The sequence below is a fragment of the Lampetra fluviatilis genome, chromosome 32 (assembly GCF_964198595.1).
Source record: "Lampetra fluviatilis chromosome 32, kcLamFluv1.1, whole genome shotgun sequence".
Taxonomy (NCBI): Eukaryota; Metazoa; Chordata; class Hyperoartia; order Petromyzontiformes; family Petromyzontidae; genus Lampetra; species Lampetra fluviatilis.
In genome coordinates, this window is record NC_136306.1 from 1213818 (window position 1) to 1227485 (window position 13668).

Genomic DNA, 13668 nt, shown 5'->3' on the forward strand with positions numbered 1-13668 from the left:
TGAACTCATTTAACAACATTATAAAGAGACTGCAGTGCACTCTGGAAGAGCAATGATGAAAGTTGTCTCTATGTGCATACAGTTTTAACCGAGTTTACCTATTGGCTGACCCCATAACGTGGTGGGTGGGGAGGATTGCACACTCCTTACACACCCATTCAAACATTTACTCAGTCAACTACACGATAGACTGCTGTGAGTAAGGCTAAACTAAGACAACCTAAAATAAACAATACATTGACTACGTTAACACTGCTTGGCAGTCGGTTTTGTAATCCTGGTTGCAGGTTGAATATTCATCTTTTGCCACCGGCGTGTGCAATGGCGTGGTAGTCTGCAAACACCGTAGCTCCTCCACCACAACATCCGGGTGGCTCGCAACGGAGAAGGTTGCGAGATGAAATCCCGTTTGGGGGGGGGGGGGGGTTGACTCGGCTCATCGTTCCTTTCTGGTCGATCAAATCGGCACTCCAACCTTCGTGGGGAAGTCAACAGCGGTCTGTCCCGACTGATAGACTCGCCTTCACGATGCGTACTCGGGATTTACGGCTCGGGGCTCGCAAAACGGGACGCGTGAGAGAGAGCGAGAAAGAGAGAGAGAGACAGAGAGAGAGAGCGAGAGAGAGAGCGAGAGAGAGAGCGAGAAAGAGAGAGAGAGACAGAGAGAGCGAGAGAGAGAGCGTGAAAGCGAGAGAGTGAGAGAGAGCGACAAAGTGCGAGAGAGCAAGAGGGTGAGAGACAGCGAGAGAGCGAGAGAGAGAGCGAAAGAGCGAGAAAGACAGCAAGAGAGCGAGAGAGAGAGCGAGAGAGAGAGAGCGAAAGAAAAAGGATGTAGCCTCAGCGCTGCTCCCCCCGAGTGGGATGGAAGGTGCGCGAGACGAACCCGTGCCGAGGAAGACGATGTCGTAGCGCCCGTCGGCCGCGTCCACCTGGTCGACGGCGATGCGCGTGAACTTGTAGGGGATGTTTGTGCGCACGATGATGGGCTGCTTGTGGATCGACTGCACGGGGTTGAACATGGTGGGGTGCGTCTGGATGAAGCTCACGACGTCGTCCGGGAATTCCTTGGTGGACTTCATGAAGGGCGTGAACGTGCCGCCGGGACACTGCCAAGCGCACGGAGAAACGCCCGAACGTCAGCGACTAAATTCGAACCTCGTTAAGTGCCGTCGTATGCAGCGGGTCCTACCCCGTCACCCCTCCTCGATATCCCCCCTCCTCCGGTATGCAGCTCAGTCGCGTCGGGGTCGGCTTCATACCACGTGAAATCTTCCAACTCGGAACACGCGACTGGCTGTATCGGGGTCGTGAGTTCTTACGTAAATGCATTAATAATATTTCTAGTTTTTACCACCGTACACACGTTCTCTTTTACGTAGTTCTCTTCGTGCACAGCATTGCAGTGCTCCTTACAAGAACAACTCTTGGACAATCAGTCCAGCTAACTGAAAAGCAAATGCGAGTATCAATTTGTATTTGACTGGAGCGCTACGCCGTCATTCCCAGCGGTGCTCTGCCCTTCGTGGCTGCACAGTGGCTGGTCTCAAGGTGCGACTGGGAGCACGCTGCACCAACAGATCCCGTAGGGGGAGGGGCCCTGAACCACAAAGACGTCCTTTGCTGACTTCGTTCACCACAGTACCAACATAGTAGTCGTATAACGACAATGGCCACGCTCATGATAATACTGTGAACGTATTATTATTTAAACGTTATGTGCAAAGATGGGCAGGTTAGTTTAACACGAAGGTTTTCGCGACCAATATCATCCACAATACAGGTTTCATTGGGTTAGATCGCTAATTACTAATTGGGTGTTGAGTGGTGGCGGGTTTAACGACACATTTATATATTTACACGATCTAACCCAAAATAAAACTCTATTATGGGCAGGTTATGTTTGCTTCCAAGCAAAAAAAACTGGAATTTGGATTAACTGTCCATTTTTTACGTATTATTATTATTATTGCTATTAATAGAAGCTTAATAATAATACTTGTGTTAGAATGATTTCACTTGTTATTTCCGTACTTAAATGCTATGTTTTACTTTGTTTGTTTCGCTTTCATACTGTTGGTGACCCAGGTTGTGTTTATCCTGGTTAAACAAAACAAAATGAGATATCATAAAATTAAAAAGTTCAACATTGGTGCAGAGGGGTGGCTTGGCTTTGCGTGAAGGGAGTCATAATGCGAACTCGGCAGTGAAGCACTGATGCTCTGTGTGTACCCAGAGGAGGCCAATCAACATTTGAAACCGAGGACCCTTCACCTGCGGCGGTGGAAGACTGAAATTAAATAATAGCAACAAAAATCAAGAGATATGGCGCACAAAACGTGAGCAAAATACGTAAATATCCGCAGGAAAACCCACGGGGGGGCGAATGGGGGGTAGAGAATAGCCCTCAATCCCCGTCCAGAAGAAGGAAATGAACCCACTTGTTGTACTGCCATCTCCTGGGCAAGCCAGGGGATGGCGACCCGGTTTGCCCATGGGGAGGGGAGGGAGTCAGAGGGACGTGCGTGGGGCGTAAACACCGGAGCACGGCAACACACACACGCTCGCTCGCGCTCGCACCGCGCGTCGCTACTCACAGTGCCGGGCCGTGGGTACGGGATCTTGCCCTGGTACGGGATCCACTGGTAGTTGGGTCCTTCCTTGTGGGCAAAGGGCCCATTGAACACCATGCGGATGTCTGCCATGTTGTACACGCACACGGCCGAGCCCCGGAACACCGACCTGTGGCAGACACGCGACACGTGCGGGCGCCACCGCTCGTGACCACTCCCGACCGCGACTCGACCGCACGCGACGCGTGCAGTCGAGGTCCGTACTACTTTCCCCTGTCGCTGGCGACGCACGAGCTGCGCCGGCCAGCGAGACCGATATTACTTGAGACCCGAGAGTCATTTCCGAGTGCGTATGTTGATATTTTCAAGAATGTTCTAACTGCGGGGTTTGAGCTCTGACGTGCGACTCCATGAGAACAGTGCAGCTTCCCGGCTGCCGTTTTGAAAAATGCACAGCATGGGGCAGCATGCAGGTGCCAGGTGGATCACCATTTACATCACGGGATCATGAGAGATAGGGATAGCTTGGGAAGACTACATCCAGCAGTGGATTGACCACGGATTATGATTTTTGTGGACAGGGGAGAGGATTGAAACCACGAGGACATCTAACGGCAGTCGTATGCACTTACGGCAGATTTTGCAAGATGGAGCAGCTCGTTAAGCGATGGGTTGGTGGTGAGGTGCTGGTGAGTGGTGTGTGTGTGTCAAGGCCATCATTATATAGGCCAGCACACTCACCCGGTGGTGCTAAACACTCCGTAGATCAAAGGGTTTCTCACTTCTTCCGTCTTTAAGACAAATATGTCCTCTGCAATAGCACAAGCACACATTAAACTGTGACACCTGCTTAATTCAAGAGAGAAACACCGAATAGCATTGCTTGACCGTACAAACCTGAAAAAGAGCATCTCTCAGCATTTTTTTTACACAGCTTGCCGAGCACATGCCCAAGACAGCAAGCGGTCAGCAACAAACAGCACTGTTGTCAAAGTTGCAACAGATACGAGTGTAACGCGTCACTTGAACCGAGCAAGGTCACAACAGCCCGAAACCAGAGGCGATGGGAGGGGAATTCCAATGTCGAGCGGCTTCGTGTTATGACAGGTGCCGGTGAGTGTTGCAGACGATCAAGCACCGTGGTTCATATCGCTTTCTCATTCAAGCAATGCGCACTGCGAGCACTGGGGTTCACATTGCACGATGCGTGTAATGCGCGATATTGCACGCTCGGTTAACGCTTTGCCTGCAAAAGCCGCGGTATAAATAAACAAACGAACAAACGAACACGTACACGAGATTTGCGCGTGCGATTGAGCAATGCGCACTATTTGAGTTTAAAAGAAATAATAGCTCCCCCGTTCAGTGAAGCAATGCAAATCTCCGTTGACGTAACTCTGGAAATAGACCGTCCATTTGGCACAGGCGGCTGCTCCGCACGGTGGAGCGTTTACGAACCTCGCACCAGCGCCCTCTGGACGGCGAGCGCGCGGCCGCGATGTGTCCGCTCGCCCGGCGTGCTACTTCCTGCCCAGTGACCCAGGCCAAATGGCAAGAGACCAATTTACAAACCGTCCAAGCTGTTCCATGAACAAACGCGTTGGAATATAAGTGAATGCTCACGTGGGAAGCGTGCTGGTCCGTAGCAGCGTAAATATTTCTGAACATGATGCTACGGACTTTGAAGACATGTGGCACCGGGTTGAGCCCTGTGCCACGAACAATGCTACGTTTGTAAAAGTGGCAAAATATAAATCGATTGTTTAATCGAATCGCTAGCTAATATGGAAACAATTTCTCGAATCCCCAGTGGGGCAAAACATGACATGCCCAGGACAGTATATAATCTCACTGTCTATGTTATCATTAGACATTATTTACGTTTTCCCATTTCTGCCTTACTATTTTTTTTATACTAGTATCTTACCTTACAATTGTCCGCAAACAAAAAGCAAGGTATATTACCTAGTCCCCATTTGGGCCCCAGCTGTTTGTAATGAAGGGATGATTTATTCATGGCCTGGCCGATGGGCCAGGTGATTTGCGAGCGGCCGAACGGGGACGTGAGAGGCGGGAGGAGGAACTCACGCAGCTCGTCAAAGTGAGTCTCGATGCCGTCAGCGCCCGTCACGGAGCACACGAGCCGGGCCTTCAGGAAGGTGCTCCACTTGTTCACCAGACTCCGCTGGCCGCCCATGTCATTCTGAGAGCGGGCGGACAAAGACAACAACGACGGCAGCAGCGGCAGCGGTCGGTCACGCACAACGTCTCTCTCGCGTCCTCCGCCACGCCGGCACGAAGCTAAAAGCGTCTCTGATAATTGATGACATCGTCGCCCTGCTTGTTTGACGAGCCCTCTGTTTGGCTACTTGCGACTCGTGGCATTGAAACAAAAAATCCGATGAGCTGTGAAGCTCTTTGTAAACAGATGTCCAGTATAGGCGCGGAGTCAGCAAGTTGCATCAGCGAACAATACAACAAAACGATAGGAGTGCAAACCAGAGAAAAAGGGAAGTCATTTAACATAAATGGATAAAACATAAATTCTAAGTCGCATTTATCAAGCTTGGGCAAGGCAGCAAAAACAACAACAACAACATCAGCCCCAGACCACACGAAGACAACAGCGCACAGCAGTCACCCCTCAACACGATGGCCCACTCACAGGTAAGCATCAAAGTTACAAATCACATTTGCAAATGTGACCATATGAAGCACCAACCTTCTGCTTCAGGATATTTATTAAACAGTGTAGATATAAATACTCAATATATTTGAAGGATTGTTGCATATTTTTTTTATATGTAAAAAAAATTATCCATAATATAGTTTTTTTTTTTTAGTTAGATCGTATAAATACACACGACCCTCTTGGCTATATTCTCTAGGGATTCACGTATTTTTTTTGTTTAACATGTAGGCTTTCGCGACCAATATCATCCAAAATATAGGTTTTTTTGGGTTAGACTGCCTAAATATTTACATAAATTTGCGTACATTTTTGCGTAAATCTACGCGATCTAACCCCAAAAAAAAACTATATTACGGATGATATTGGTCGAGAAGCCTCCGTGTTAAACTAAAAAAATTACGTTCATCTCTAGAGAATGTAGCCAAGAGGGTGGTGTGGTTTCGTACTTGCGCTGTAGAAGGGGCATTCATTTTTACATTGTGCATGTACCGCATATATGAACTGATTAAATATTGATGCTTCTTCCCCTTTCATCAAAACGTGCGGCCCGTGGGCCCACCATCGGCAGGACGAAGGGTGAGCGCGGGGCGGGTGCGGTGCCAGTGTGGCAGGCAGAGGGATGGTCTCAGAACGACTGGACCTTGGCGATGGACGTGATTAACAAGTTAAGAAATCAGCACCCCGTCAGCGCGTTGATATTAATCGTCAAAAAGCGTCTAAATTATTCAGCGCCAAATTGACTCCGAGTTCATGGGCTTTTAGAATCTTCCACCGTGTTCTCCACCCCCCTAGGTCATTACAAACATTGAATGAGCCCCATGACAACAACTGCCGGCAACTCACAGCACGCGAGTGCCGGTGCTCACCCGTGAAAGACGACGAGATGAACCAAGGTCAACACCCCAATTTGAATTTATCAATAGCCAATCTTATTTGGACGCGCCATTTAAATATTTCATGGAGATAATAAGTTACTGCCCCTTGTGAGTGCACTGCCGATTGAATTCCTCCCCATGCAAAGCTGGTTGTGGGGGTTGTTTAACCATACTTCACCATGGTGGTCAGTGCAGCTTAGTGAAGGGGGGGGGGGGGAGAGGATGTTAAGCGTCTGTACATCGCGCGATAATTGAATTTGTTTGGCTATGGTCGGTCAGGTGGTGGAGGGTCTTACGACACAAATTTGGCCTGATCGTTCAGTCGCCTCACCCAAAATTATAACATTGGCATCACCCCCCGACAGTAAAAATCTGAAAGGACCCTCCTAAAAAAAAAGAATCATGAGACTCGATGAGGCTCTCCTGCGTACGCATGCGTAAGTAAATCATAATAAATAACGAGACAACAATACATGTAACGCGCAAAATCAGCATTCGAGTAAAAACATCCTTTGGGCTGTACGCACAATGCAGACGCGGCCGATGCGCGCGTAGACAGACTTCTGGTTGCCAGATTCCGTGGCCTTCTCTCGGAAGAAGAAGTAGAGCTTGTCGTCGTTGCGGTCGCCGCTGTCCGGGATCATGTGCATGTCCAGGAAGACGGGCTCTGCACGACAGAATCCGCCACCGCGCCGCGCGATCACCACCCCGTCAACTTTCCTCGCATTCACACGAAGTCCCCACGTAGACTACGCAGGCTGCTGTTGGGGCAAGTGCTGGGCTCGTGCACCGATGCAGGGGCTGGCACGGAGGCCCAGTGTGGCCGGCACCCCACCCGACCACATTTGTCTCCCCACAGTGCTGATGTTCGCACACCGTATCACAGTCACTGATTGAAGGCCGAGTCGTCCAGTTCAGATAATCACCACTGATGTTAGCCGTGGTGGGTAACAAACTCGGGCTCGCCGGGTTCGCAGTGCGGTCCGCTAACGCACGCACGCGACGTACTGGACACTCAACTGCTATGCACGGACTCACGGATTACTGCCGACCAGCACGTTCTCCATCCCCCCGCCCCCACTCCCGGGGCATCATCTACTGCACGGTGTGGCACGGAGATTATTTCGGCGTTGACCACGAGGAGAGCTATGCGCGGAACCCCGGCCCCGACGCGGACGTACCGTTGAGCCAGCGCGAGTTGTACTGATCGGTGCGCAGGGAGTGCGGCTTGCCGAGCGTACGGAACAGCGTGGCGTCCGTCCCCATGAAGTCCAGGTACACCCCTGAGCAGAGCTCCTCATCTGTACAGGGCACATCGAACGTCAGCCATGATCAATTCACTGCTTGATGAAGGTCTCCGCAAACCGCCACCGCCGCCGCCACCACCTCTCGCGATCCTGTGATGAACAAACACTGCGGCATCTGCTGCACGCGAGCCAATCTCATTGCTCCAACACCTCAGTGGACATCTTCCTGGACGCGGTTCATTCCATGGTGGCACTCGGGTAATGTCCCTTCTTCTTCGTAGCACACAAGTGGCGTGATGTTACCTCCCTCACCTGGTACGCAGGAGGTCATCCTGACCCTGACGCCTGCTGTATATTTGGAGTTTGCATGTTTTCTCTCCCCGCGGTCGTGTGGATTTTTATCCGGGTCCTCTGGTTTTTCCCTCCACATTTAGAATCAATCTTGATTTGAAGCTTTCGTGACTACAAGAATCCATACTCTTTGGTTCTTTCGGTAAAGTCACGTAGGTAGAAAAATGAAATAAAACAAAAAATAATATATCACGACGTTTCGATCGCACCACAAGTGGTCGATCCGCCTGGGGACGCAGAACCAATAATTTGTCAAGCTCCAATGAGGGCTTACACTGCTGACAATTCTACGCAGCAAAGGAGCAGAAATTACATTGAACCAATTCTTCAACAAAAACAGGCCACGTTGATACTGTATATCCATATGTAAATGACAGAGCAGAATATAAATCGCTTTTGCAATTTCCTATCCATCCTATTCATAACGGGGTAAAAAAAAAACGTGAACATTCACTGAGGAAATCTATTTTCATGTCATCACGACAAAGGTGGTTTGAAATTTTCAACAGAATTCCCAAAAGCAACTTCCAGCCATTAGCCCACACACTGATGCAGAGCATTCCATGACATGTAATGCAATGATACACTCCATGCTGTGGGATCATACTCTACATTTACATGCTGTGTGATCATACTCTACATTTACACTTAAGATAAAATTCATAAAAAACAAGTCACAGATTACATTAATTTGCTTTCATAATGTCACAATCTGTGTGCCCTTACCTTCTAATGGCAATCCTTAACATTTTACAGCATACGTCAATCACGGGATCGAGCCAACAGCTGCTCAAGAGACAACGCACGGCAGTGGAGCTGTGGATTAGTGAGTTACTGCCCTCGGAGGGTAACGAATGGGTTGAGAAAATTGAAAGGATAGAGCTGCAGATGTTACTTATCCAGATGGATAAAGCATAATCCTTGCAAGGCCGAGCATTACCAAACGACCGCTGTGCGGGATGTTGACTGTGGGTGAGCGCGCGCGCGCACACACACACGCATGCTGATCTACACACACACACACATGCTGATCTACACACACACGTGCTGATCTACACACACACACGTGCTGATCTACACACACACACGTGCTGATCTACACACACACACACACATGCTGATCTACACACACACATGCTGATCTACACACACACATGCTGATCTACACACACACACACGTGCTGATCTACACACACACACACACGTGCTGATCTACACACACACACGCATGCTGATCTACACACACACACGCGTGTTGATCTACACACACACACACGCATGCTGATCTACACACACACATGCTGATCTACACACACACACATGCTGATCTACACACACACACGTGCTGATCTACACACACACACGTGCTGATCTACACACACACACACACATGCTGATCTACACACACACACACACATGCTGATCTACACACACACACACACATGTGCTGATCTACACACACACACGTGCTGATCTACACACACACGTGTTGATCTACACACACACACGTGTTGATCTACACACACACACATGCTGATCTACACACACACACACGCATGCTGATCTACACACACACACGCGTGTTGATCTACACACACACACACACACGTGTTGATCTACACACACACACACGTGTTGATCTACACACACACACACATGCTGATCTACACACACACATGCTGATCTACACACACACACACGTGTTGATCTACACACCCACACGTGTTGATCTACACACACACGTGCTGATCTACACACACACACGTGTTGATCTACACACACACACGCTGATCTACACACACACACACACGTGTTGATCTACACACACACACGCTGATCTACACACACACACGCCTGCTGCTGATCTACACACACACACACGCTGATCTACACACACACACACACACGTGTTGATCTACACACACACACGCGTGCTGCTGATCTACACACACACACACACACGTGTTGATCTACACACACACACACGTGTTGATCTACACACACACACACGTGTTGATCTACACACACACACACATGCTGATCTACACACACACACACACACGTGTTGATCTACACACCCACACGTGTTGATCTACACACACACGTGCTGATCTACACACACACACGTGTTGATCTACACACACACACGCTGATCTACACACACACACGTGCTGATCTACACACACACACATGCTGATCTACACACACACATGCTGATCTACACACACACACACGTGTTGATCTACACACCCACACGTGTTGATCTACACACACACGTGCTGATCTACACACACACACGTGTTGATCTACACACACACGTGCTGATCTACACACACACACGTGTTGATCTACACACACACACGCTGATCTACACACACACACGTGTTGATCTACACACACACACGCTGATCTACACACACACACGCCTGCTGCTGATCTACACACACGTGGCAACTGCAACCGCCCGTGCTCTACAAACACCGTGGAAATTACGACCCCGGTAAATAGACCGCATCCAGCGACGACGCGAAACAGTTTTTTGCACGCATATTTGCACCATCATAGAGCTGTTACGTTCACATTTTTTTTTCAAAGCGATCCTCTCTGGGTTTGAAATATTCTAGCGTCGATGCCAACATTGTGTTTTGTTAGGCCGCCGTGGATTTATACGAGTTGGCGATTTTAAAAAGTTAAAACTCGAGACCTGTTTGACAGTTCTCCTCGACGTAGGAATTGGCTCCAGACCCAACACGATGCGTGAGACGATTCAGAAATGTTCGCTTGGAGGTCTTGCATCAAAGTTTTAATTTACACGCAACAATTCAGGTCACGTGGTCATTAAGTTTGTGGTTTGCCTGTGTGTGAGTGTGGTACGGCAAATCACGCAAACGAGCGGAGCGCCGGGTGGATAAAATGGTGCGAGTTGGCACAGTAGGGGGGTACAGCTGGTGGTGCATCTACCGGTCATCTCAGTCAGCCAACCCATGGCATCTACTGGGTCTGTCCCGAGATCTCCTGCACCTAGCCTGGCACAGTAGGGGGATACAGCTGGTGGTGCATCTACCGGTCATCTCAGTCAGCCAACCCATGGCATCTACTGGGTCTGTCCAGAGATCTCCTGCACCTAGCCTGGCACAGTAGGGGGGTACAGCTGGTGGTGCATCTACCGGTCTTCTCAGTCAGCCAACCCATGGCACCTACTGGGTCTGTCCCGAGATCTCCTGCACCTAGCCTGGCACAGTAGGGGGATACAGCTGGTGGTGCATCTACCGGTCATCTCAGTCAGCCAACCCATGGCATCTACTGGGTCTGTCCAGAGATCTCCTGCACCTAGCCTGGCACAATAGGGGGGTACAGCTGGTGGTGCATCTACCGGTCATCTCAGTCAGCCAACCCATGGCACCTACTCGGTCTGTCCCGAGATCTCCTGCACCTAGCCTGGCACAGTAGGGGGGTACAGCTGGTGGTGCATCTACCGGTCATCTCAGTCAGCCAACCCATGGCACCTACTGGGTCTGTCCCGAGATCTCCTGCACCTAGTCTGGCACAGTAGGGGGGTACAGCTGGTGGTGCATCTACCGGTCATCTCAGTCAGCCAACCCATGGCACCTACTGGGTCTGTCCAGAGATCTCCTGCACCTAGCCTGGCACAGTAGGGGGATACAGCTGGTGGTGCATCTACCGGTCATCTCAGTCAGCCAACCCATGGCATCTACTGGGTCTGTCCAGAGATCTCCTGCACCTAGCCTGGCACAATAGGGGGGTACAGCTGGTGGTGCATCTACCGGTCATCTCAGTCAGCCAACCCATGGCACCTACTGGGTCTGTCCCGAGATCTCCTGCACCTAGCCTGGCACAGTAGGGGGGTACAGCTGGTGGTGCATCTACCGGTCATCTCAGTCAGCCAACCCATGGCACCTACTGGGTCTGTCCCGAGATCTCCTGCACATAGTCTGGCACAGTAGGGGGGTACAGCTGGTGGTGCATCTACCGGTCATCTCAGTCAGCCAACCCATGGCATCTACTGGGTCTGTCCAGAGATCTCCTGCACCTAGCCTGGCACAATAGGGGGGTACAGCTGGTGGTGCATCTACCGGTCATCTCAGTCAGCCAACCCATGGCACCTACTGGGTCTGTCCCGAGATCTCCTGCACCTAGCCTGGCACAGTAGGGGGGTACAGCTGGTGGTGCATCTACTGGTCATCTCAGTCAGCCAACCCATGGCATCTACTGGGTCTGTCCTGATACCTCCTGCACCTAGCTTGGCACAGTAGGGGGGTACAGCTGGTGGTGCATCTACCGGTCATCTCAGTCAGCCGACCCATGGCACCTACTGGGTCTGTCCCGTGACCTCCCGTCAGCGAGCCTTCGACACTTCACGTGGCCTCAAAGTGCACCTGGCCTGGCACAGGCGCTGTGGTGACGGTGCCGTCACTTAGTGGCGAATGGCGGGTGTGTTGGTATTCGTACGGCAATTTGTATTTGATTCCTAGCGACCCTTTCCTAGGTCACCCGCGTGCGGATTGATTAATCGTGCAGTGTGCACTGACGCAAACACCGGGAAGAGAAATAGTGCCTCCGAGTGTTGTGATGAAACCTGTTTGTTGTTCTTACGAAATGATCGTGAGCAGCATTGCTCCAGCAACATGTGCGAGATAAATTAACAACTTTTGCCAGCTTCTTCTTCTTGGTTTTTTCGGTAAAGTCACGTAGAATGGAAATAATAAAATAATAAAATTAAACATAATAAAATAATCTTGCCAGCTTGTGTGCCGTGACGTGGGTTCGATTCCCGTTCACGGCCAACACCCCTGTAGATTATCTGAACCGGTCCTGGGCCTCCCATAGGTTGACTCAGCCTCAAATGAGTACCTGGTGCCATGTGCAAACATCGCCACGAGGGAGACAAAGGCGGCCGGGCGTGGTGCTGGCCACCCACCCCCTCGTGTGCCGTGCCGGCCTTCATAGGTGCTCGCTAACAACACTTGCCCCAACAGTCTGTCACAGGCTACACGGGGGATCTTTGTTTTGCATGTGTGCATGCACTGACCCTATGCAGACACATCAGCATAGCGCTGTGCCACTGGGCCATAATAAGCCATGCTGGGACTCGTGAGCCACAGCCATGTGCGCGGGTATGCACACAGCTGCAGCACCACAATTATCTTTTCCACGAGTGGAGAAAAGTTTGAGTTTTATTTCCTCTTGAAAATGATCTACTTGGCAAGGACAAGGGTACGTGTCAAATATGAGCGTTCATTTTTGTTGTTGACAGTGCGCGACTCCACACGTTGCATGCGTGTTCCTCTGCACGTGTGTACTTTTGTATGTTCACCGAAAACGCACACACACACGACACGCATGACGTGAAATGCCCAGTGCAATGACGCACAATGGCTGGGGCGGTGTGTGCCGCTTTAAATCTCCCGCCGAACTGTTGCCGCTGTTCGAGCCTCGATGAATAAATACGGAGCATCGAATAGAATGCCGCATGTTAACAAGAAAATCTGCTCAGAGAGATGTGGGTACAGGAAGGAAAGGACACATGATACCAGAAACTACACACTGATCAACTCTTGGACGAATGAGAGATATTTGAGTGACGAGAGAGTAATGAGACCTAATTGCATCGTCTAATCACGCCTATTAAGTAGGAGCACTGTAAAACGTTAAAAAGGAGTGAATCGTGAAATAAATGAGTAACTCTTAGTCAATACGTTCATCATCACATTCTTACAATTCTAGATTAGACTGCTGCCACTTATTATAGACAATTATTGTTAGGTATTGCGTTCTCAATGCCAGATGTTGGTCCCTATTTGTTTTTTCAGGATATTATTTTATAAGACCCCTGAAGCTTCCTTACAGGCATATGTGTAATGTCAAGGTACAATTATCCATGTTCTATATGCTTGTCGGGTGTTTACATTTAA

At 50.0% G+C, this 13668-nt stretch overlaps 1 protein-coding gene across 2 annotated transcripts in view; it reads right to left on the minus strand.

Annotated features, from left to right (window-relative positions):
* LOC144943613 (semaphorin-3C-like) overlaps positions 1-13668 on the minus strand; it is a 96079-nt gene that overhangs the window by 6770 nt on the left and 75641 nt on the right. For both annotated transcript variants that reach the window (XM_078871231.1, XM_078871230.1), the window contains exons 7-12: positions 7319-7438; positions 6665-6804; positions 4659-4773; positions 3312-3381; positions 2595-2739; positions 884-1106 (exon numbers count right to left, since the gene is read on the minus strand). In XM_078871231.1, the coding sequence (XP_078727357.1) occupies positions 884-1106; positions 2595-2739; positions 3312-3381; positions 4659-4773; positions 6665-6804; positions 7319-7438 (813 nt within the window). The remainder of the gene's footprint in view (positions 1-883; positions 1107-2594; positions 2740-3311; positions 3382-4658; positions 4774-6664; positions 6805-7318; positions 7439-13668) is intronic.